Genomic DNA, 26,555 nt, shown 5'->3' with positions numbered 1-26,555 from the left:
TTCGCGCTGCTTTTCGAGGAACGGACGGACGCAAGCGTCCTCTCGTTCGCCCGGCACGTAGTCGTAGATTTCGTTTTACGGAAAAGAGCGGGGTGACCGAGTGGGGCGCGCTAACGGCTGGTGACTGGCGACGGCGACCGGCGATGCCTTGTGCCGTGTGCGGGGATCCGATCCGCTTCAGTTGAACGAGGGGCACCGTAGACGTAGTGTCGGGCACGCGTCCTCCTCACGTACACGCTCCGTTTTTGCGCGTGAAGGCCCTTCTTCCACTGCGTTCCTCCTGCGCCTCGCTGGGGCCCCGCACGCAGCTCGCGTCGGCGTCGCGGAGAATGAAAAAGTGAGTAGAATCTCGACGTTTTCTCGCGTGCTCCGGATACGACCGGCACGCGAATTCTCTGTGCGCGCAATTTCTGGTCGACGGCGGCGGAGGCGGAACAAACAGGACGGCGTGCGTACCGTCGCGTTGTCACGCGGATTGATCTACGTCTCTGCCGCACGCATATACGCACGGTGCCGTGATTGAGCAGAAGTGATTGGCTCCAGGCTCCAGAACTCGCTGGAGCACCACGGGGAGATCCACGTAGCGATCGCGCGCCGACGCGACGACGGCCAGGCGTCGATGCCGTCGATCAAGTTAGATATCATTTATCTTATTTACCCTACGGATCTCTCGGAACATCGGAAGGCGTATCTCGCGGGACGGGGGAACGCTACGCCTTGGAAATGAAGCAAAAACATAGGCGCGTTGCGCAAGACGTATAGCTCGGACTATCGGCGATCGTGGGTCGCCGATAGACCGAGGCGCGTAGATCTTCTTATAATTTGGCCGTCAAGCGAACTGCTCTGAATAAAGGCCAGGGCGATCCACTCGTCGTGTAAGCCGCAAGCGGCGTAAATTGCAAAGGTTTTAGGCCTCGAAAGGCGCCGGATACAAGGTACTGATGGTTAGACGATGCGGACGGTAACAGTCGCAATACTTTCAAAAAATTTTTCTACCGGACGAAACACGTCCGAACACGATCGAGCTCGCCAACCGACGTTCACCGACGCTGAAGCGCATAGATAAGAGACGTGATGAGCGTGACGATACCGCGCTGCGAACCTCTCTTCGGTCTCTCCTTTCCTCGTCTTTTCGGATTCGATTGTTGTCCGCGCGAGATGCGCGGGATGATGACGAGGAAGCGAGACGGGGTACCGGAGTTTGAGTTCCGCGATATCGTTCGCCGGACCGTGTAATAGAGCTTCATCCAGCTGGCGCGGCCCAGTTTTTGCCCGCTCGACCGCGTTAGAACGTGACGCGGAAAGTGTAACGAGAGTCGCGTACGCGAAATTGGCGCGCCGGAGAGAGAATGTCAGCTTAAATTCAACCACGTTGTCGTAAATAAACAGCCTGGACAGCGCGATTACGTTGCAGCCTTTGACTCGCTAAAATCGTGGCTTTCACCGACGACGATCGGCACAAACAAGTGCGCCCGCGGAGGCGATCCAGAATCCGAGGAGAGACGCGTCTCGACCACGCTTCCCTTACGGAAAAATACTAAATAATAAATTTCGACACCCACATGGTAGTTAAAAATACCGAAATATTTTAGCTCAAGGTATTGGTTTAAATGTTATCCTTTAACATTTAACCGTGTTACGGAAAAAGCTACTGTATTTGCGAAAAAAGTACACGAAACTATAATAAATGTTACAGTAATTGTTACAGTTTCGCGTGCTTTCTTTGCAACTGCAATAGCTTTTTCCACAACACTGTTAAATATTAACCCTATTCACTCCAACGTTTTTTCCGCTCCTTTAATCCTCCAACCATGCACTATATTTGTACCTACGACTAAAAATCAATGTAAATAACATTTGGAAATCATTTATTTAAATATTTTTTTACAACATTTATATGTTGACAAACACACATTACGACTCGTTTTATTTAAAAAATCATTTTTCCGGCGTGGGGAGATTATCCCACGATATTTTTTTTTTTCACAAAAAAAAAAACGACTGTTAGAAACTCGTGGGGAAACACGAAAGGGCATGGTTGGAGTGAATAGGGTTAAAGGATGAAATTTAAACCAATACTTTGAGTTAGATAACATTTTGCTACTTATTACTTCAACTCCATTGGTTTAGTTAAACTAACGACATATATTTTTTTTAGTAGTGGCGATCTGTAGGAATGGTTAAAAATGACTCAAACTGAGTATAATTTGACCCTGCACAAATTTAACAATGAGATGGGTTATCTCCATTTCCCAAAACTCCTCGGGGCAGTCACGTTCCGTCACGTCGATTATTATTGTTGGACCGTTCCTACGGTGCTTCTGGAATGCCGAGGCTTTCTCTACGTCACGGATCGTCCGATCGTTCGACGCCACGAGTATACGAGGTTCCTATTCGTCAAGGGACGCTTATGAATGGAGCGGCTTTGCATTGCACGCCGCGGTTCGCGATCGTGCCTGCCGCGGAGTGCCGCGGAGCGGAGTCCTTGGGGCCGGGGCCCCGCGCGGTATGCACGCCAAACCGCGATTATATATCCCGCGCGACGCGGAGAGGCTCGCTTTTACGCCGAGCTCTCCTCCGTCGACGGCGTATAAAAATTCGGTCGAGCGCTCCGGCTCCAACCGGTTTTTCTCTCGCTCCTTCTCGAAGGTCCGTTACCTCGGCCGTCCGTACAAATACTTACGCTCGGCTCTTACCTGAGCGTATTGGAGTGTAGACTCCGCAGACCTTGCCGGCCTTCCGCGCCGCACGGACAACGCCGTGTTGTCAACGCGTTGCGACAGATTGTTTGGCGCGAGACGAGCCTCTCGAGTCGTCGCGAGAGCTATTTTTGGTCCCGCGCCAGTAATCACTTCTATTTTTATCTTCGCGGTTTGTAGACGCTGAAATCCTTCCTCCGAAGCGAGAGAAACCCCCGGCCGCGTCGGTTTCGCCCCCCGTTGCGCCGATTCGCGAATTTAATACAAGAAAGATTCAATAGGATATCGAATAACATGTTATCGCCGACGCGACGTTATCGCGAGCGATATTCTGTCACCTCGATAAGACTAACCGTCACAACAACAATAGCGATGTGCGCCGCAGGTGTTTCTGTTTTTTTTCCGGTATAACAAGAAAGAATCGCGATTTCCGCGTAAAACAAGCGCGAATTAAGCTAATGAAGGCTCCCGCGATAAAACACAGGATGTGACGAGCGCGCATTCCTTCCTCGTTATACAGAGATCTCTAATTTGGCTAACGTTTTCGGTAACACACAGAGCTTCTCTGTACATTTTCTTCTTTTAAAAGCTCGAGCGTTTGAAGAGCGATGATAAGATAGGCCGTCATCAGCGAATTGGTCGTTGATCATCTCCTTCCGGTTACGCGCGCCAGCCTCTGTATGTGAGTCATGAATATTATTTTTCGTTATCTATACGCTCTAACGCCCTATGTTTATCCTGACCGCGACCACAACGCTCGCGCTGCTGCAGCATCCAAAACGATGATTCATTTACTCGATAGCCTTCCGACCAAGCTTTTGTTGCCTCGTGAATTAAAATCGCGCATCTCCCACGCGTTCCCGTGCGCGAATAATAATTGTACGCGAAGGTAGCGCGACGGGACAATAATGACGAAGTCGGAGACAAAGCGTCCCACCGGCGCGTCGCGCGTCCCATTTACTCGAGCTTGGCCTATCTCGGCCTTCTCCGCCGACAGTGCGTGAATCGCGCAGAGAGAAAGAGAACACGGAGTCGTGAAAGAGCCGCCGTCGCCACAAAGTGACGCTACGTCATATTGTCGAGGGAAAGAGGGAACGGACGGAGGGGGAGGGCGAGAGGGAAAGAGAATGACGAAGGCCGTGAGAGCGCGAGGGGGACGAATGGAGGCTGCGTACGCGGACAGAGAACGGAGTTTATTCTACCCGCATGTATGCCGTGCGGTTACAAACCGCGCGGCCGGATGAATGCAGGCGAGTGACTGTGAGGCGAGGATCGAAGGAGGGGCGGGGTCCCTCCGATCCGCTCCGATCCTATAGCGAGTACGGCGAACGTGAATGACGCCGAACGCGATACGAATGTTTATTTTTGAGGTCGCGATACCGCTTATTGTCAGATCGGAAAGGATATACTCAGCGCGTCGCTTTGCGCTACGAAAGAAAAAAAAAAGATCGCTTTTCCTCGCGCCGCTCAATAAGAATTCGATTCGCGATCGCGATCGCGATTCACCGCCGATGATTCATCGACTCGCTGGAACCCGGAAACGTCGCGCTTCGACGTTTAATTAGAATAATAATGGCGATCCTTGCCCCCGATGGGAAATTCACGCGGCGGGGAACGTCACCTGAATTCGCGCAATCGACGACGCGACGTCTCGCACGCGGCCTGAATTTCCGCCGCGCGAACGGGACTTCCGGTGATGTGAAAACGGTTTAAACGCACCGGGCACGGCATGTGACAACGCGAGTAATTAGGTGCCTACGCGTACGCGTGTCACACACGGTGACTGGATTTTCCGGGAATGACAACGCGGTACGGCAAGCCGCGCGTCGACTCTCCCGTCAAGGCCATTTTCACGTAAAACCACCAATTGCCGTTCTGTGTATCACCGACGCGCGACGTCGCGCGAAGTCTCGATTTCGCGGAACGCATTCTGCGTAATCCACTCAGACCGTCTTGTATATCGAGACCTCGATCGAGACCATCTTGTGCTCACGTGTCCCCCTCTCTTTGTCCAGCCGGCACGCTTGGTGCTGAGTACCTATTTGTCTAATTGAGGATCACGTTCAATGTCTAGAGTTTCTCTACCAAAGTTCGGACCACCGCGCGTAATTCGAGGAACTTCCATCCATTGTGCACTATTAAATAATAAAGAATGAAATTTGAACCAGGAGTTAAATACCATCTTGTTGTTTTTAACTACCAAGTGTGTCGAAATTTACTATTTTAACACAAAACAGTATTGTTTGAGTTCATTGTTTTAGTCCATTGTTTTAGTTAAATTATAACACATATTCAATAGGAACAGTGGCGGTCTGTAGGAATGCTTAAAAATGACTCCAATTGAATATAAATAAGTGCCTTTAACAGAATTTAACATTGTATTAAACTAAGTCAATGCAATGGAGTTTAAACAATACTGCTTTCTGTTGAAATAGTAAATTTCGATGGCAGTTAAAAATAACAAAATGTTAATTAACTATAAGTATTGATTTAAATTTTATTTTTTAATATTTAACAATGCAAGAATTTGAAATGACTCAAATAGAGGATAATTTGACATCACGAATTTAGCAGTGTGTCAGCGTAATTCGAACTCATTCTTCTTCTTGACGTAAGACTCGGCGCTGTTTTATGCGCGCTTTGTCACGGTACGTTGTAACTTTGTTTCTTCGAATGACGTTTTTCCAAGCATCGACTGAATTAAATCGAAACGTAAACTCCGTGTATTGAATCGCTCGACTCTTCTAGACGGAGAGGGGTTCGCCGCTACAAGTGTAAAGGGTTGAACCAATCGATAATTGCGTAAACAGAATTACGAGCCTCTTCTTCCCTAATAACAATCCGAGCCAGCCGCGACGAACTTTCATGCAAATAATGCGTTTACCTCCGATACGGTAACTAGTCGAGATAAACGTTGGAAATTGCTGCTTAAGCATTTAGGTTTGAAGTTTGAATAGTTGATTTCACGATTTCACGATCGTGTTTCTAAGCCGGCGCGAATTATGCGACGCGAAAAGACTGATGCCTCGATGAATCGGGTCATCCATAATCAATCATCGATGTACATACGATTTCGTGCATCTATTTGCGTTCCCGATTAGTCTGTCACAAACATGACACGCATGTTAGCCGTGCATTCCCCGTTGCTTTTATCATTATCAGCGCTCTGTACGTAGAAGCCAGGTCTTTCGGAAAGTAGGTCTTTGGATAATTTATCCTTCCTCGCGCCAAGGGCTGATGTGCCTCGGCACAGGGACGCGTGTACGTCACGCATGTGACTCTTTTCCTTCGTATTTCGAGATACAACCCGCACCTGTTTGACCGGCGTTACGTTTTGTGCGTGACTTTCACTGTTGCAATACTCCATTATTATTACGTAAGGAAGAGTCACGAGGTTTATTCAACCGCGAAGGGTTGCAACGCACTGCCAGAGAGAAGCCCCCCTTCGTCGGAATACGAAACCGCAACTCGGACATGGCAAAAACTTGCGCGTTTATTCCTCGTCGACGTTGGCATTTTCAGAAACGATGATTCTCTCAAAAGTTAGAAACATTTTTACCGCTGAAGACTTAGTACAGTCGAAACATTCGGAATTAATTAATTAATGTTTTATGAATAAACTGTATTTTTAATTTTTACATTCTATTGTTGCTCGTTTTGACCGATTATTCATATAGCTTTGCTTATATCGGATAACGTTAGTTTAATAGAAAAATTAACGAGGATTATTTTTTACTTGGTTATCTTTTATTCAATTTAAATCCATAGCAATTAAACGAGACAGAGAACAATGTGAACAATTAAAAATGTGGTGAATATTCTTTTTTTTGTTTGCAACATTAAAATTAAAACTAAACATATACATTTAATTGTATTTGTGATGCTTCGGTCGCAATTCGACGCGATAAAAAATTCCTTGCTATCAATATCCGTAGGATGCTCTCGGTATCGAGTTTTATTTCACGCTCGCATGATTAATAAGGCGTAACATGACTGCGTTGATAAAACGAATATACACGCCGATACACGCGTATATACGATTGTTAAACATAACGTAAGAAGAAATCTCCGGTTACCATATGTATCACATTATCATGTTATCAAACAAAGCGCTTTATGTTTCTCGGAAATAAAACTTTTGTTAATTATTAGCGCACATGTAATTAGCGAGAAATTGTGTGAGCATCTTCTGGCGCGTGCCCAAATAACTCCGGAAACGGAGAACTCACGCAGTTCGGCGATTCTTCCGCTTACGTTTCTCCCACGTTAGGATCGCAACGCGACGAGTATATACGTTACGTAACTCTCGCGTATTTTCGCGTTATTATCCTAATGTTAGAAAGTCGCGCCGCAGTCAAATTGTTTCTCGAGTGTGAACCGCGGCTGCCCCGCGACAAGCGTGTCCATCTTACGTGACTCGATCCCCCGTCTCCCCCTTCGACACCTGGATTCATTTCAGCGAAACGCGTCCGGATCCGCGACGATTCGTCGCTCCTTAAATCTGTCTAGATTATTTCTGTTTGCGCGATAACGTGTGCAACGAGTGGGTGCAACGGCAATGACGATTCAAGTCTGTGTGCGTAGATGGATTTATCTAATCTGCCAGCCATATCGGGCGCGCCAGCGACACGGTCTCTATCGTTTGACGTCGCGCATCCTCATTAACTCCACGCTTGAGACGCGAGCGCGCGCGATTCCGCGATTGTTCCCTCAAACATCTCGCTGTACACACAGAAAAGTACATACTACCTGCAAGTAAATATTGCTTGTTCTAAGTATTTCATATATATCCGCAAATCTACCATAAAGTCATCACAAGCATCACATTTACTCAAAACATATTTTAAAGTACTTCAAACAAGAATATTTAATTAATACAAAAATTCGGTTTACTTACTATATACAGTATACGGAAGAGAAGCATATACTTAAATATATAATATTCTTGAAAGAAGAATAAATTCTTTTGAGCATAAAATGATGAGATTTTCTAAGACTTGTGCCAAGTATATCTTAAAACTTAAAACTATGATTGAGAAAATATTCTTTGTTGAAGAAAACTATTGCTTGAAACAAATAAAATAAGTAATTGCTTTTCTTGGCGGTAGAATATTTTTCTATGTGTATTTATACGTATGACAAAGATCCTTGCCAAGCGACTGCGTTCAGCGTTAATTGCACCGTGCGAACGGTGCTCATTGATACGTCGAGCCTTCGTGCACCAATCATACAATCGCGCCAAATAAGATATAACGACGGTATTATCAGTTGTACAAACGTTAGAATGCACGATTAGATAACACAAGGAGAAACTGATCCCTCCGCGGTTCATCGGCCGATTGTCAATATTATTCGACCTGAGACATTCAAATTGCCAAACGACGCCGAACCGTCCACTTCCGGCCGGGTGTACACCGTTAAATTCGTGTAGTGTCAAGTTAATCATTTTTAACTATTTTTATAAGTCGCCACTGCTCCTACTCAATATGTCGTTAATTTAATAAAACAATGTTAATTTAACTAAACCAGTGGAGTTGAAATAATAAATTACGACACACTACATGATAGTTAAAAATGACATAATGTTATCTAACTCAAGTTATATATTAGTTTAAATTTCGTTATTTAACAGCGTAAGCTAGTCGAGGCAGGTCTCAACTCAGCAGGAAGTTATCTAGATAATCGAGTCTGAGATGATGGAAAATGTTGGGCGGTCGCTGAGACACGTTCGAAATTCAACGCTTCTCGCAGAATTGGATGCAGAAGTGATTTTCACTTTCTCCGAAATTGTTAGCGAGAGCGAATTAATTCTGCGAATAAATATCAAGAATCGTTCTATATTGCGCGTTCTCTTCCTGGTCATATCTTTTTACGTAAAATCACGTTGTTTTCCTCGCGCGATGGTCGGTCGCTCGATAGCCGTCGCATCCTTTCAGGCCGATAGTTTGGTCCCGCATCCTTTGTTCGCGCGATCCCGAGATCCCGGCTCGGAGGATGATGCACATCCCGCGGACGGAGAGAGTTCGATGCGGCGTTTTTATCGCGAACTCGCCCCACATCCTGTGACTCGCGCCCGCACACTCGCCACAAAGTCCGTGAACTCTTTTCCTACGTAAACGGATTAATTCCCCCCTTCGGGGTCGCGCGAAGCCAAAGGGGTCGCTCCCCCTTCGGCCGGAACGAGCACACGGTAGAATTCGGTCGCACGAAAATGGCAGGACGAGGTCTCGAGCGTACTTAATCCCGTCGACGCCCCCGGTCGGCGGAATGTTCGAGGGTACAAACAAGTCTCTTTTATCTCGCGAGGGTTCTCTCCGCAAACGTTTCTTCTTTTCATATATATAGGGATACACGCAGGGATTTCGTGGAATTCATTTATTTATTTTTTGCAAAATTTCTAGGAAATCTACAAAAAACCGGGATATCGTTAAATGAATAAAAATACTTAATGTAAATATAATTTATAAATATAAATTAATAAAAATTTTAACTTACAATTTCACTGACAGAATGTAAGATTTTGCGAAATCACTAGTAAGACCGTGTAATTTTTATTCATTCCATAATATCCCGATTTTTTTGTGGATTCTCCAGGAATTTTGCAAGAAAGCGAATTACACGAAATTCTTGCAACTCGTCGACGAAGATTAGCATGTGCGAGCCGTCGCTCGTGAAGAGTTTCTTTCCTCGGGGAAAAAGGCGCCAGACTCGGCCGGACAGACAAATAAATAAGGAGAATATAAATAAAAGTATACGCATCGGCGCGAGAATCGCGTTTCATCATATCGTGCACCGTTATTTTAGACTCGTGCGATCGCTCGCGTCTAACAGCCGTCGTCCGCTGTTACGCGACTCGCCCCATTAGACGGGTTTCGCGAATTCACATACATACATGCGTATGTGAATGCACGCACACGATCGCCTCCGTTCCCGCGTGTGCGTACGTCTCGTCTGGCTCCGAACAATCGCGTTACGTTCACCTCTGTCGCCGCGGTCTCGCTTACGAGAATGCCGTAACTGCTAACTCGGCGACACGAAAGTTACTCGCGCACGTTTGCTCGACGATAATTATCACGGCGCGACTCGCGAGGGATTCGCAGGAGCGAACCGTGTCTTTTAGCGTGTCTCTGAGAAAAATCGACTTCCCGGGCGCGTAACGCGCTCCAGAAATAAGTCACCGCGAATGCATAATCCGGGCGGAATAATTACCCCGGAATAATAATCAGAGTGAAAATTTGAAAGCGTACGTTAATTATCGCGAGACGTGATGATACGCTGAATTAAAATCTGCATGGCTTTATTCCGTATATACACTGGTGTTAAATTCGTAATAGTGTTGAATTATATCTCAATTTGAATTATTTTTAACCATTCTTATAGATCGTCCTTGCTATTTACAAAAACAACATGTCATTAATTTAACTAAACCAATGAAGTTAAAATAATACTAAAAGGAATTATGTTACGCTCGATGAAAGCAATAGCTAATATAAAAGTAAAAGATGATCAATTTTTGAGCAATAATAAAGGTGTTAAAAAATAAATGGTTAAAACGAATGATTTATTAAAAATTTGAAAGTTACAATAAGTTGTTTACGTTTCGAGCCATACTTGGGCTTCTTCAGAACGTCAAAAACAAACTAGAAATCACATTAAAAAGATAGAAATAAAATAATTAGATACAATTTAATGATAGGAGAAAAACCAAAATAAAATAATAAGTTTAGACACACATTGTAGTTAAAAGTAACAAAGTGTTATTTAACCCTAGAATCCATGATACATTTTTTTGACCTTCTAATCCATGACTGGGGGCAATATCGACCCCACGCTTTATTTGATCGTAAAACCGGTCCTACAGAAATAAAGGGCCTTTAAACCTACATGAATTTCTTCGTTTTTTAATAACGAAGAGAATGGTATGCGGTAAATTTAATTTTACTCAAGTTTAGTTAGTGAAAAATCCATTTAAAGACTGAAAAACGCAGAAAATCAGCAAAAACCTCTTTTTTTAAACAAAAATTTGTATCTTTTTTTGTAATCAACCGATTTTAAAATTTCAAACGGGGTTTTAAAGAGGACACATTAGACTATTAGAAAAAAATTGTCATCGCTATGTTCTGTTCAAAAAGTATATTTATTTGGGACTATAAAGATGAAGAAATTCGCAAAGTTGAAATACGGAAAAAGTCGATGAAAAAACCATAAAAAATTGTATTTTAAGTATTATTTCATTTTTATTTGATACAAAATAGTAAAAAATATGAAAAAAATGAAACATTATATCGCCCAGCCATTTTCTGCGAAACGTCAATCTTCTTAGGCAACGGGATTTTTACCGACTAAATTGTGTGATATTTCGTCTTAAATAATATTTATGACTATTTATGCTCAGATTACGTAATAATACATGATATATATTGATTCTAGCGAAAAAATAAAATTAGCTTACCGTGACGAAACTCAAACGGCAAGTCACGACTGGGGTCGATATCGACCCCACGCCCGCTTTACGACTGTGCTACTTCACTGCTAGCGAACAACTAACGCTGCGCCCGACATAACCCTACTTTTAGAAAGTTGAAATGAATTATGGTTCAGGTCCTGAGTCGATAATGTCACTCGCTAGCTCAGGAGCGTAGTTCAAAGTTCGCCTGGGGTCGAAATCGACCCCAGTCATGGATTCTAGGGTTAACTCAAGGTATTGGTTTAAATTTTATTCTTTAATATTTAACAGTATAGAAACGAAAAGAAATGGAAATGAGAGAAGGGAGGAGGAGGTGGCGAAACACTATGCGCGCTAATAACGCGAGTTATTTTCACGTGGACGCGCGGTTTGCGGTCGAACGATTAGATTCTTCTTGGAGCATCGCTCTAATCGGTCTAACGTTACGGCACTTCCGGTCGCCGTTCAGCGAGCCGTCCGATTCGCAATGTGAATCATACGCGCGCGCGAGTCACGTCATGACAAAAACGTGAGGCGAACCGTATGTTCGACACGTGCGCAGCGTCTGATTCATGTACTTTACTCGATCGCGAGGCACAATTTCCGGTCGTAAGCACGCGATTGAAATTTTGCCGGGTGAAACGGCGCGCGGGCGGTTCGTGGAACCGTCGAATGCTCATCGACGAAAACCGCTGATGGTCGATATTCCGAGCGAAATCCGCGGCGATATCGACACGCGTCCTCGTTCGACGAAATTACATCCCATTTGCACTGCTCTCGATAGAAAATTTCCCCGTTGCGATATCGCGCTGCGTACCGGGGAGGCATGAGCGATGATTATGCGGCAGGCATTTTTCACGCGATATCAGATTGGTGGAACGCGCAAATCGATATTTAACGCTGTGGCATCTTATTCGAATGATGGAGTCTTTATTACCACGTTGCCTGCTTGACAAACTTTTGTATGTTTTTGTACAATTTTCATTATTATGATGATAAAATGTTGCTTAAGGAGTTTTGTAAGGAGAATCAGAAATGTTAACAATTGCATAAAATTTAAAACATAAACGTTCCTGTCTAAATATAATGTGTATTTTTTTTAGATTTTTTCACCGGTTAGTTTTTGAGAACATTTATATTATAATACAGTTTAAGATTTTTTAATAAGAGTTCTTTAATAAGCTACAGACTTGATGCTACATTAATTAACAACGAAAATGACTACTAAAAATGTTAAGATACCTCCAAAGATAAAAAAATATAATCACATAGTTTTCTTGCACCGTGGCAGAATTGCAGTAATAAATCTATATATTAAAACGTGCATGTAATAGAAATTTACTTAAACAGGACAACGAAAACTCAGCACCAAGTAGATAAACTTCTTTTATCATCGTATCTCAAGTACATACGTTGGCTTTAAGTGTTTTTTTTGTCTAAAATACACATAGATAATTACGCGATAAAGCTTTTACCGTGACATTAAAAAATCCTGAACTTTGTTATAAATGTTCTTAAAAATTAACCGGTGAAAAAAATCTAAAAGAAATACACACATGCTGACATTATTCATGAAGAAGCTTATGTTTTAAATTTTATGCAATTCTTGCTAAATTATACATCATAAATAGCACACTTTACATTATTATCTAACTACTAATATTATTTAAAATTGTATATTGGATGGCGTTTGTCTTTCGTTTGAAAAATTAGATAGCACTGATCGCCATCACATAGCGATCAACGCATTAAATTAACAACAGCATAGAACCCGATAACGCGTTCAACGGAAACTCGACTCGACGCGCGAGCTTATTTAGCATCGAATCAAGATCGGCAAGCTGACACCGCGCCGTACGGCAAGTGGCTCGCTGTGATTCATTACGGACGGTGCAGAGTGTAAAGTCGAGCATGTACAATGTACACGATACAATATAAGTTTCCTCTGGAGCGATTAAAAGTCGCGTTGTAAGGTCCAGTAAAATGCGCAGCGTTTCTAACTGCAAAACTCCGCATAGCGACTACTAGTGCGAGTAATCGCGTGTATACGTATATTCGTGCAAACACTTTGCAGTCGTACGTAATTCGCGAGGTAAATCGCGTTGCGACACACACGCTAGCACGCGTCAACACGACACATTTTACTTTCAGATCTGTAGACGGACGGACCGTCCTGCTTTTCGGGCGCTGAGAGAACGGCTGCGATCCGCGGCGTGCCGTGCAGAAACGTTATAGAGATTAATCGCGAGGCTAACGCGATGGGACGGCGATAGCGCTCACCAAGTTCACCAAAGTTGTATCGATCAGCCGGAATGGGGTCTGCAGTGTGGTGGCTGATCGTGGCCGTCGTCGCGATAATCTCGACGGGGGAAGCCCTTGAGGGACCGAACATATGCACCCGGCAGGATACGTAAGTATTCAGGAATTCGGGAATCGAATTTTTAATAATTTGTCACAAATTTGCAACACCTGTTCGCTTATCAAATAACGTATGTTATATGTTATTTTAGATATACGATAACGGTGAAAGTGTCCGAGCAGAAACCGTACACCATACGGGAGAACACGTGGTGCTTGAGCTTCCCACCGAGATGTTCCAAATACAAAGTTGTCTACAGAACAGTCTATAAGGAACAGGTTCGTTATCTAATCTACAAAGTACTTTCTAATTTTACGGAGAGGTTTGATCTAGATTTTTGTTTCCCGTTCGCTATCGCAGAGCGACAGCAAGCTCGGAAAAGAAAGCTGCGGAGAAACGGTTATCGGTGGAACGGCACGAATTACGGATTCGTAACTGCGCGTTTTCTTGCAGGAATTGACGAAACAAAGGCCCGTGGAAGAATGCTGCAAAGGCTACACGGAGACCACGAGCGGCGACCGTTGCATTCCAGTCTGCTCCGAGGATTGTCGCCACGGTACTTGCATCGCGCCCGACATCTGCAAATGCGAATCGGGATACGGCGGCCCGTTATGCGACTTCAGTGAGTGCAGAGCGATCATTTTTCTACTAACGATAACGGCGGGACACGCATTCCAGCAATACCTGCTGACTCGAGTACTCTTTTATTGCGCGTACGCTTCATTTGCGACGCAACAACCCGAAATGAATAACAACGTGTCAGAATAACACGTACAAAGATAACGAACATATGAAATAACGAAACTATTACTAAAGACGTTGTATGTAATTTAGCGATAATGAGACTTTGCGTTCAGAACAAGGAATTAAGAATACGTAATCGCGAGTCACGTTTAACTAGATACATTTTTATTGCGTTTAAAAAGTCACGTTGGGTTTTCCTGGAATAACTACGTCCAAGAATTATTTTTAAAAATTGATGAAAGAAATACACGGTAACTTCTTGCGCCGACGAGGATAAAAAGTTCATTTAAGCGGCATGTACACGAGATTATTTTTAACTCTCATATGAACAGGGTGCCCGTTGGGTAAATGGGGCAGAGATTGCGAGATAGATTGCAAGTGCCAGAACGGTGCCACGTGCGATCCATTCGACGGCAAGTGCATGTGTACCAGAGGCTGGACCGGCGTGTACTGCGATCAAAAGTGTTCTTCCAACCGCTACGGGCAAGATTGCGTCGAAGAGTGCCGTTGCAGAAACGGTGGAAGCTGCCATCATATCTCCGGCGAATGTCATTGCGCTCCCGGCTACACCGGACCACTGTGAGTTGCAAATTTTATTGTAGACCACCGCAAATATTTATTGAGGAATCTTGTTCACATTACCGCTCAAAAATATCTGTCCACATCTGTCTACACTCTATACAAATCTGTCTATACATACCTTCACATTTATCAAAAAGGTTTCTCTAGAAGGATTTTGTCCTCAAAAAATAATAATCATATATATAGTTAATAAGACTTGTGTCGATCGTTGACAATCATTATGATGACTGCTGTTGTGTTGCACAGATGCGACGACTTGTGTCCGAGGGGAAAACACGGCGACGAATGCAAGTCGGAGTGCCGTTGTCAGAACGGTGGATCCTGCAACCCCCAGACTGGCGAATGCTACTGCACATCCGGCTGGACGGTAGGCGAGATTTTGCGCAATCGAATACGAAGTGTATCTCGCGACGCACACGTTTACAATTCTACATTTACAAATGTAATATTTGTCACAGGGTTCAGTTTGTGCGAATCGGTGTCCGGAGGATTTTTGGGGGAAGAACTGTAGTCGGACCTGCGACTGTTATAACGAAGCCGGCTGCAATCACGTTACGGGCGAGTGTCAATGCAAACCGGGTTTCTATAGCGATAAAGTACGTCAACGCTGATTATTCTGACTAATTATATTAATGCATTTTTTAAATCAAAATAATTTATATCTTATTTTTTCATTAACAGTGTCTGAAGATCTGTCCTGAGGGCACGTTTGGACTGAATTGTACAAACAATTGCACCTGTGAAAATGATGCTACGTGCGATCCTAGTAACGGTACCTGTGTATGCGGTCCAGGTTGGAAGGGTAAAACGTGCAATCAACGAGCCTGCGAGGACGGCTTGTACGGTTCCAATTGTGCAAAGGTGAGTCGTGACTTCTTGGAAAGCCACTCTTAAAAATTTACACGATGTCGTCTCTCACTAACTGTAAATTAAACTTAATTCGCAGGTTTGCGAATGCGAGAAAACCAATACGGAGCTATGTCATCCGTGGACCGGACAATGTTCCTGCAAAATGGGATGGGACGGCGAAACCTGCGCCAGGCCGTGTCCCTTCTACACGTTCGGCAAGGGTTGTGAGCATCGTTGTAACTGCAAAAACAACGCGCAATGTTCGCCCATCGATGGCACTTGCATTTGCGCGGCCGGATATCGTGGAAAGGATTGCGGCGAGTTGTGCCCCGCGAACACGTTTGGGGAGGACTGCGCGCAGAAGTGCGCCTGTAAGAATGGAGCCAGCTGCTCGCCTGAGAACGGACGCTGCAACTGTACGGCTGGTAAGCGCGGTTTTACGCAACTCGGATGATCATATTCGATGGCTTGTAATTATAAACTCATTTAGAGGATTTTAGATGCATTTATAGTTACGGAAAAGAATTAAATTACAGAAGAAATAGTCAATGTTAGCAATAGTATGAAACTTTTAGGTTTAAATGTTTGATCGTTCTTAATTATATTGTCTCTTGTCAGTATTATTTCAAAATTATTCTGCATAACGTTTTTGCATGGTATCAGACAGCTTCATTTAATATTTTTCATACTCATTTTCATTGCTTGTCTGTAGAACTTACCATACTTTACTTTGTTAGTGGGATTACTAGTTACGTAGTAGAATTATTTATTAAAGTCTTGCTATGTATTTCCGATGGAGAAGACATTCGACATCGGTAAGTACGACACAGAATATACGTATCTCTGACATTTTACCAGGATGGGTCGGTGTTTTGTGCGACCGTCCGTGCGACGACAAGACCTACGGCAAGGATTGCGAAGGCAAATGCAGCTGCTTTAACAATGCGGCCTGCAACCCGCAAAATGGTAAGGTATTTGAGTAGTGACTCTTCCGGTTTGAGTCTTCGCGATGGGACCAGTAAAATTTTACATCGATATCATTAAAAAAGAACATGTACAAAGAAATACGCGAATTCCTATCTTTAACCGCTCTCTTAGCACTTGCACCCAGAACACGCGTTATTTTATCTAAACACACGCAGGCACGTGCACGTGTGCGGCTGGTTTCACCGGCACACTGTGTCAGGATCGTTGTAAAAAGGGCTTCTTTGGAAACGGATGCAATCAGAGTTGCGACTGTGTCGAGGAGAATACCGTGGACTGTGACTCCGCTACCGGGTACTGCAACTGCAAGCCAGAATGGCGAGGTTTGTTGAATTTTTTACCACGTCCGCGCGCGCGCGGTCACCAATCAAAAACTTTGCACGTCGAGATCAACATCTTACGTCATTCTTGAAAAGAAAAATTATAGTTAAAAACGATTGTGAAGATTATTCATAAACGTAGCTGTGTCATACATATTACGAGTTTAACAATAGAGATATAAAGAGTAAAAAGAAGTAATAGTGTAGAAAAAGCTGCTCTTAATGGTAGTTAACAAAGAGTCGTTTCTCGAGACGGGTTTGCTTTAACGTCAAAACAGGAATACGATGCGAAACAAAGTGCCCGGAGGGTCTTTACGGCGAGGATTGTCACTCGCATTGCGATTGCATGAACAATAGTTCGTGTGATCCCACGACAGGAAGTTGCGTCTGCGCCAGGGGTTGGGAGGGCCCTGATTGCTCGCAACCCTGCAAGGAAGGATGGTACGGGCTGGGATGCAGAGAGAAGTGCCCGGCGAAAGTTAACGGTAAAGAAGATGCAATATCCAAGATTTAAATGCATGACATATTGTTTGAGTGTAACACATTTAATTCGCATGCTTTTTGAACCGATTAATTGTGTTTCGTAGGCAACATAAGATAAATGTATTATCACATCTTGTAGCAGATTGTGTTATGTTTAATATCTTAATCCTGATTTTAATATTATTCTTACAATTGTCATATATCTCAATAATCTTCTATTGTTCCGATGCATAAATCGGAATGCTCGGTCAGTCTCTCTCAGGGAACATATTTTTACGTAAGTTTGCCCATCCGTCGCGACATATATACACTTCGATATATTACAACCTGAAAGGAATAAAAGAGAAGAAATTGGATTAAATTGTAAGATCAATTCTCCCGCTTACACATTGTAACATTCGCAGATATAGATAGCACATGCTTGGATGTGGGTTTTCTTTTATGTAATTTGCGGTATAACTAACAGACATCTAAATTAATAAATAGTTTGACCTTTGCTTGCACAAACGCTAACACTCCATTTCGCTCTGTATTACCAAAAGCTTTTATTGTCGGGCGCTTCATTGAGTGATTTTATTAATCATTAGTTTATCTGTCTTACATATATTCAATTAATGCGAACATTGTGAAAAGGATAATAATTACAAAGGACGTGTCGTACACTGAAAAATTAAAATAGGCGATAAAATTTTGCTATAGAAATTCCTCTACGTTATTGTACGTTGTGGTAAAATTCTTCAGTATTCTCGTTTTTTTCCTTAGAAAATCTGACTTGCAATCACGTTACCGGCCAGTACGTTTGCCGTCCGGGATACCTGGGTCTCACCTGCGAACATCCGTGTCCGCCCAATCGTTACGGGCTAAACTGCGCGAATCACTGTCACTGTAAGAACGGCGGGGAATGTCATCACGTAACAGGCAAGTTGAAAGCTGACGAAAAATTTTACGGAGATATACAGTAATCTTCTGAATACGACTACTTGAAATTCTTGTATTACCGAGGTGTATTTCCTAATCAGGTGTATGCCAATGTCGACCTGGCTGGCAAGGCGAGTACTGTCAAACACCCTGCGCGGAGGGTACGTACGGCGTTAATTGTACACAACATTGCAAGTGTCAGAACGGCGGTAAATGCAGATCTAACGATGGCCATTGTCGATGTTCGCCAGGATGGACCGGGACCAGTTGTAACGAAAGTAGGTTTAAATAAAAGCCGTAGACTGTTACGACCAGTAAAGAATGATGTACCAAACGATGCTATATATTGATAAATTATATTTAAATGCAACGCTTGCCGATTGCAGTTTGTCCCGAGGGATACTACGGTGACCATTGTATGGAGCCTTGCGAATGTAAAAATGACTTCTTCACGTGCCATCCAGCCGAGGGTTGTATTTGCAGGCATGGATATACAGGTACGTAAAGTACACCCTTAAAGAAGTAGGTAATCCTGCAAGAATTGAAGTTTCTTAAAGTGACTGAGAAATTACTCTTAGGTGAGAATTGCGACGAACAACTGTTCTCCCGCAATATCCAAGAGAAGGACGACGGAGGATATGGGCACATTGTCGGAGTCGTATTTGCGACTTTTGTTATAATAGGTGTTTTGTTAGCTGCATGGATGTACCATCGGCGCAGAGTGGCTGATCTCAAGAGTGAGATAGCTCAAGTGCAATACACGGCTGAGCCTGTATCTCCGCCAGGTAAATTAAGCATTTCCTATCCCTGATCGAAAGTTTATTTATCGGAGACAATCATCGAAGAGCTTGATCTTCGAGCAGTGAAATCTAAAATATTACTTTTGCCGTAGAACGAAATCAATTCGACAATCCGGTGTATGCATATCAAGGTTCCTCGAAGTTCGACGATGGCACTACTACATTGCTGAACAACTTCCAGTTCCGGAATAATTTCCACAAGAACATAAATACCGAGAAAGCTAAATTTGGCCTAAATAGCTGTACCGATGACGAAGACGATTGTAAAGGTATGGCATGTTTATTAACGACACAATAAAGAAAATTTTGCAGGACGACTACATCAATTTATATGTTACAACTTAGGAGCGTACGGATTGGAATACGACCTGAAGAACAGGGACGCCGATATGGGAAATCCAAACTTAAACGTGTATCACAGCATCGACGAGATGGACGGCAAGAAAGTCGAGCACGTCTACGATGAGATCAAGCAGAACAACGAGTCGGAATATGACGAGTTGAATCAGCCGCGGCCGGTCAGTTGGAATATAAAGCCACAATCGAGTCGGACAGCCAATGGCTTCCTGCCTAAATTACGCGACAGTCCGGGACCTAGCAAAGCGATAGACAAGGATCCGGAATTAGGTGAAACCTAAAAAATCCACACAGCGTTCCTCGTTTCTAACTGCCCAGATTTGAAGTAGAATGAACTTTATTTACGTTCGGTCGGAAGACTGTCCGCTTTCTGTAAGGAGCAAGTCTGTGGTATTACTTCTACCATTTAAGCAAATTTCTTGAGTAAGTCTTCACAACATAATTACGGATAATTATGAAACTCTAATTTCATAAAAATTATGTTGTATATTTTATATATAAAATCTATTTGCGCACTTCTCGTGTCTATATTTGGCAAAGTACGGCAGTATTACGAAAATATTATTTCGTATGCGAGACAAGAAAAATGTAAAACAAAAAATATTTTCTGGCATGCTCTTCTTTAATATTTAGATTTTACTTGAGATATTATCGATCTCTCTCATTTTCTCATTCGCCACGGATCATTGCAATGAGAAAATGAACGTTTCTGTATATATAAACATATTCTTTTTAAGTATAATTTTAATTAAATTATTAAATATCTATTTGATATATACGTGCATATGTTGCCAAAACGGGCATAAGTAGTTTAAGAAGCTGGCAATGATAAACATGTGATAAATCAAATCATGTGAATAGAGTTTGTCAATACACAAAGATTAATATTGTGGAAGATCGTTTATATATCTACATTTTTTTATTCGTCGAACGGTTATATCAATATTGCAGTGGTTATAAAGACATTTAAAAGAATTCTACTAATTGTTGATCAATTTATAATTTAGTACATTAAATAAATGATGCGATCTTATTTACAGTGAACGAATGCAATAAATGCAATAAATTAGGTAACATATTGCATTAAAATATTATGTAAAAATTAGACGATTACTATGAACGTGGCGTATTCTTACGTATGCAAGAGAAAAGTAGGCAGGCTTAATTTTCACCATTTATACTCTACTTAGTTGTAACACAATAATTGATTATCAGTTAGATATATTCAGAAGACGTGCATGTAAATTTTAAATGCCCATTTTTTTACGTTTCCTTTTTCAAGGAAAAATAGTGTGCAAGGTGTCATGGGGTATGTCGTTCATTCCGTTTATCTTGCAATCATCTTGTGATATAATTCTATCTATTTTGATAAATCTAAATGAAAAGCATATTAGTCTATACCGGTAACGTATAATTGATATTTAGATTGAGAAATACGATCGTGTGTATTCTAAGCAGATAAAAACATTTGCAGGATAAATACAAGTAATAGAACAAATTTGTCTGTAAAGTAAGATAGTGATCAGTGTGATAATACCGTGATGTGCATTGTTTACATGTCAACGATTAAGAAAGATATTTTAATAAAGGTTCACGAGACATTTTATTGTGGTCATACGTAGACAATCGTATAATGTAAAAACACTTGTTCTACTGCTCCTCCATCAAGTTATAATTTAAGGAAAGTAAAGTCCGGTACTTTTTTTGTTGCGTGCGATATTGCCTTACATTCTCGACCATCTAAGGTCTGTCATGTAATTCACGAATCGACGTATGGCGTGAAGGATTCAAAAATCACGTATTCTGGTTATACAGTTCGCATTACACGGAGCACACGTACCTATTCTTAAGATTACTTCGTAGGAACCTTTCTTATCATTTGGAATCAATCATCGCCAGTTTTCATCATCGATATTAACGCCTTGTAAATATATTTCTGCGACGGATCGCGGCGCATTGTTTTTGTAATGATTTTTGTTAGTCCTCTCTCAGCCTCCGTGCTCGTATGATTTCCCAAATGGGCGGCACGATCCAGTAGCATCCGCCGAGAAACTGCAGCAACGCGACCGCACGAAGACACGCGTTCTCCTCTGCGGTTGTAAATTTGAAAACAAATCTTTAGATTATGAGTTTATCTTTGTTACTGTCGTACCCGCGGCGCATCACGCGTACCGAAGAAGCGAAATTTATAAATCTCTGTAAAATTGTAAGAGGAAAGAATAAATAAATAAAAAATCGATGTTACAAAAATACATACTGTGCACGAAGCAGAAGACCAGCACGTCCAGTTCGACGATAATGGAGAACAATCTGTGCGAACGATGTGCGATTTGATTCTCCAGTACGTCGCGACGTCCTCGTCCGGTTCCTGATACGCGTATAGATGCTGTTCAGTTCACCTCGCTAAACAAAGGCTGCACGACATTTCTGTCCCGTTTGTCGCCGTTATCCCGCCGCGCCGATCCGACTCCGACTCTCTATGTTCGGATGTCCAATTCGTTATCAAAAGCAACCATCAGTTGACGCAAGATTACGCAGCGTTAGAATAGATTCTTTAAGCTAAATTTCAGAATGACAATTCTGCTTTAATTAGAGGTCGACGCGAAAGTTTTAGAAATGGGGCGAGAATGTCACCTGCCCGTCGTTACCTGTAAAAAGACGCTCGCTGCGGAGCTGGAAAGCGCAAGGTCAGAGATCCTGAATCAGGATGCCGACGACAGTCTCATCCTGAAGTCTTCGACTGGTTCACCGAACGCCGAGCAACGGCATTCGACGCTACCTCTTTCTCGTTGGCTAGCATGGCATTATGCAAAAGCATTCTAAAGCTCTTTATCGTCTCATTTGAACCGAAAGAGCATGCTTCACATTAAAGGACACACAACAATGTTAAAATAAATATATTTGTCGATATTCATCCATCGTTCATCGCATTTCGGAGCTTCTACCTTTACGAGCGGCGTCTAACGACATTCGGCGTCGAATCTCTTTCTCGTTCGCTAGTATTATATGCAACAGCATTTTAAAATTTTTTTTCGTCTAATTTTATTTGAAAAAGCATGCTTTGACTTAAAAAAGCATTTATCAATGTAAACATTATGGCACATTTTTTAACAATTGTTTAATTTCATACTCTGATTTAGAAAACTCCGTTCTTCTCACCAATTACATTTATTCAGTAACGTTTCAAAACTTTTTATTTTTAAATTTTTGATAAGCGTGCCATTTATTAGCACTAACATTGTAATGTTAACATTTTCTTTGTATTTTGACTAACATAAATCCGATAATCACTAAGATATTATATGTATATATATATTTCAAATAAATTAAAATGCAAATTGTTCGTATACCAACGAAACTGATTAATTGGACGAAAGTTGTCTTGCGTATAAAAAATATTGTAGTACTTGCAATATTTAATTTGTGTTAATTAATATAACAGGTTGTATACTAATATTTAAAGAACACTTCGTTGTTTGAAGAAAACATGTTCATATAAGTATTACAGTTTGTTATATTGCTAATCTTGCAAAATATATGTTGCTACATTTTGCGTGGGCGTGCATTCTTATCATACATATCGCTATGCACTTGTTAGCATGAGATCCTAACGTATCTCTTGATAAGCAAATGTAATTATTACTAATTATTAAATACATTAATAATTTAATAAATAACGCAATACTAACATTAAATTATTATTAAGTATTACTGAGAAATATATTATGCATTTGTTGAGACGCTTGAAAGATCATAAAAAAATATGAGAAAAATAGTTTTAGTTTATGAGAAGAGCGAGTTTGGAGTCGTCTGTAATTCCTCAGAAATCGCTCCTGTTACGCGGGAAGCATGATGAGCAAGGAGGTTGCAGGTTGCAGTAGGTATTCGAACAGCGACACGCCTACCCCCACTTATTACCCGTCGCCATTGGAACGGCTCGGTGCGCAGATGCCCCTCCCACGGCCAATCAGAGCGTAGCGCTGGCGGGTATGCTTAGAGGGGTCTGAGGCTCCCGCGCTCTGACCAATAGCAGCGTGACTGAGCGGAATACCTCCGTCAACTTCCTTGCCTAACATGCTATGCTGATACTTTTACTGATTTAAACGGAGTTTTCGACACCGAGAATCGCCATTTTCGCCTAATATTTTAATAGAATGTGCATTTTCAACCATTTTTATGATCTTTTGTGCATGTCTACAATACGATCAAATTCTTTTATTGTTTAATTTTAACTACTAACATTAAAATATAAAATTTCTTTTATTATTATTATATTATTTAAATAATTCAATTAAATTACAAATAATATAATTGACGCGTATGCGGCAATTATAAACTTTCTAATCAACTCATTTCTCACGCAAAACGTGACATCATAGCGAATTGAAAGGACCCGTAATATGTGTTTTTTGCGAAACAGCCAGATATAACTTACATTACTTTGTTAAAAAAATCTCTAATTATTTAAGCAGGCTATAATGCTAACTCCTTTACTCTTACCCCTATTCTTATTCCTTACTCCACGTTTACTCCGTGTATTGTAGACGACGCTTAACAAGTTCGTGAATAGTTATTTGTGTAACAAGTGCGGGAAGTTGAGAATTGGACACGAGTGCGGAGTGGACGCACGAGCCGAAGGCGAGTGCGATCACCCGCACGAGTGCCCAATTCTTATCCCGCACGTGTTACACACCCTATTTTATATTACAAAGTGCGTGGAAAGTGACCCATTATTGCGCGCGCGTCATTGGCCACTTTTCACGCACGTGTGATATAATAGTTATTTGTGTAACAAGTGTCGTAGGATGAAAATTCCCGGGTGCGGTTACCGCACTCGCCTTCGGCTCGTGCGTAAACTCCGCACCCGGGAATTTTCATCTTTACACACGACTTACACTCCCTATTTTATGTTGCAAGTGCCTGGAAAGTGGTCTATCACGCACGCGTAGCGTGCGCAATGGGACACTTTCCATGCACGTGTTGCATAATAGTTATTTGTGTAACAAGTGTCGTAAGATGAAAATTCCCGGTTACCGCACCCGGGAATTTTCATCTTTACACACGACTTACACTCCTTATTTTATGTTGCAAGTGCCTGGAAACTTGTTGCATAAACAATTTTATGTCACACGTGCATGGAAAGTGGCCCATTACGCACGCGACGCGTGCGTGATAGACCACTTTCCACGCACTTGCAACATAAAATAGGGTGTGTAACACGTGTGTTAAGTTGAAAGTTGGACGTGCGGGTGATCGCACTCGCCTCCGGCTCGTCCGTCCACTCCGCACGTCCAATTTCCATCTTACAGCACTTGTTACACAAATAACTAATATAGCGTTGTGTCAACGTATATTTTATGAGACTCGTTTAATATATCGGGCAACGGAATTCGTAGCTCCTTTCTCTCGTTGGCTAGCATTATAAAATAAAATTCTAAAATCTTTTATCATTTAATCTTGTTCGAGAAAGCATACCTCACATTAAAGGACAGATAATAATAAAATTAACGTATTTCTTGACATTAGTCCAGTGTTGTTCGTCACATTTCGGAGCTTCTATATCTTAAATTCCCGAGTGCCGGCCGACGCGACGGCACTCGCCACTACTCGTTACCTAGCATTATGCAAAACTATATTCTGAAACTTTTTATCGTTTAATGTTGTTCGAGACAACATAAAGGATACATAACAATGATAAGATGAATGTATTTTTCGAGATTTGTTTAATGTTGTTTGTCACTTTCGGACCGTCTTATACCTTCCCGCCAAGCGCGACTAACGGCATTCGTATAGTTTCCCTTTTATTCGTTGGCTAGCATTATGCAAAGACATTTTATAACCCTTTATCGTTCAATCTTGTTCGAGAGAGCATGCCTGACATTAAAGGACGCATAGCAATGATAAGATAAATGTATTTATCGAGATTTGTTTAATCGTTTGTCACATTTCGGACCGTCTTTCTGCCGAGCACGAGCGACGAGACTCGTAGCTTCGTTTTTTCGTTGCCTAGCATTATATATGCAAAAGCATTTTATAACCCTTTATCATTCATTCTTGTTCGAGAGAGCATGCCTCACATTAAAGGACACATAGTTGCAATTTAGGACATTGCTCGAGAATAATGGAAACATTATCAGGTGTTACAAATTCCACGTCTTCCAGATGTAAACGTTTCAAGTTTTTGCACTCCGCTAGTAAACAATAAAAATTGCAAAAATTGCTCACGTTTGCTGCACTTATGTTTTCTAAGTGATTAATATTTTCAAGAATGTATATTTTTTATGTTATTTATAATATATTTTCCATCTTACATATCGATATGCATAATAGCGATTAAGTCGAACATATATGAATACAGCGAATAAAGGAAATTAACGGAAATTTGACGAAAGCTAAATTAAAGATTAATCGGAAAAGCTAATAGATTTTTATACTCACTGTTTATGCGAAGTAGATTTAATTTATCCGTATAAAATGAAAAATCAAGAAAGAGAGAACATGTGGAAACACTGGGGAACACGCAGTCGGTGAGCACCACAGATACTAAACTGCGAGCAGTATGAGTTTCTTTGAGAATAACTTTATCCCTAAGGCGGAAAGGTAAAAAGGGAAAATTTTCGCCATTAAGTTCAATAGTGTGAAACTTTTCACTTTTCATGTTTTCGCGCTAGGGAAAAAGATACATGATCGATTCCCTGGATCGCTAACTCAACCAATCAGGATTGAGGCAAAGTGGAGGGAATATCGATGACCATTTTTTGTATGGCATTTCATGTACATACGTGTACCCTATGTTCCATTGCATGGCATATTAGACGCAAACGCTTCTTCTCACGAGGACAATTTATCAAAAGGCTGAATTTATTAATTCAATGAATCTTTCATGCGCCAGCGCTTTATTATATAAACTTGACCCATCACGAGAATTTAAATCCAAAACGATTTAAATCGTGATATAAGATTTATTATCAACTAACAATAAGTATCGATAATAAAAACTTAACAGATGCCTAT

General features: G+C 41.8%; 1 protein-coding gene across 3 annotated transcripts; it reads left to right on the top strand.

The window, feature by feature from the left end:
* Window positions 1-150: 150 nt before the first annotated feature.
* On the top strand, window positions 151-21,793 carry LOC112466761 (protein draper-like). Of its 3 annotated transcripts, none has more exons than XM_025035030.1 (18): window positions 151-337; window positions 13,297-13,555; window positions 13,656-13,782; window positions 13,958-14,126; window positions 14,581-14,827; window positions 15,077-15,197; window positions 15,289-15,426; window positions 15,512-15,691; window positions 15,777-16,104; window positions 16,538-16,645; window positions 16,822-16,986; window positions 17,262-17,468; window positions 18,229-18,384; window positions 18,486-18,662; window positions 18,771-18,881; window positions 18,963-19,169; window positions 19,277-19,453; window positions 19,530-21,793. In XM_025035030.1, the coding sequence occupies exons 2-18, from the start codon at window positions 13,458-13,460 to the stop codon at window positions 19,820-19,822; spliced, it is 3,009 nt and encodes a 1,002-aa protein (XP_024890798.1). In that variant the 5' UTR covers window positions 151-337; window positions 13,297-13,457; the 3' UTR covers window positions 19,823-21,793. The 3 variants fall into 3 exon arrangements, with proteins under 3 accessions (XP_024890798.1, XP_024890801.1, XP_024890799.1); XM_025035031.1 differs by lacking the exon at window positions 151-337 and adding an exon at window positions 393-633; XM_025035033.1 differs by lacking the exons at window positions 16,538-16,645; window positions 16,822-16,986; window positions 17,262-17,468.
* The last annotated feature ends 4,762 nt before the right edge of the window (window positions 21,794-26,555 follow it).

The sequence above is a fragment of the Temnothorax curvispinosus genome, unplaced genomic scaffold, assembly GCF_003070985.1.
Source record: "Temnothorax curvispinosus isolate PA1 unplaced genomic scaffold, ASM307098v1 QBEX01016545.1, whole genome shotgun sequence".
NCBI classification, from domain to species: Eukaryota; Metazoa; Arthropoda; class Insecta; order Hymenoptera; family Formicidae; genus Temnothorax; species Temnothorax curvispinosus.
This window is presented reverse-complemented; position numbering and strand designations above follow the sequence as displayed.

What these genes read in the sequence shown, in the direction of transcription:
- LOC112466761 (XM_025035030.1), top strand. Translation starts at nt 13,458, where the DNA reads ATGGGGTCTGCAGTGTGGTGGCTGATCGTGGCCGTCGTCGCGATAATC. An exon ending in ACGCTGCAACTGTACGGCTG is followed by an intron (nt 16,105 to 16,537) that starts GTAAGCGCGGTT and finishes ACATTTTACCAG; the next exon opens with GATGGGTCGGTGTTTTGTGC. An exon ending in GTGCCCGGCGAAAGTTAACG is followed by an intron (nt 17,469 to 18,228) that starts GTAAAGAAGATG and finishes TTTTTTCCTTAG; the next exon opens with AAAATCTGACTTGCAATCAC.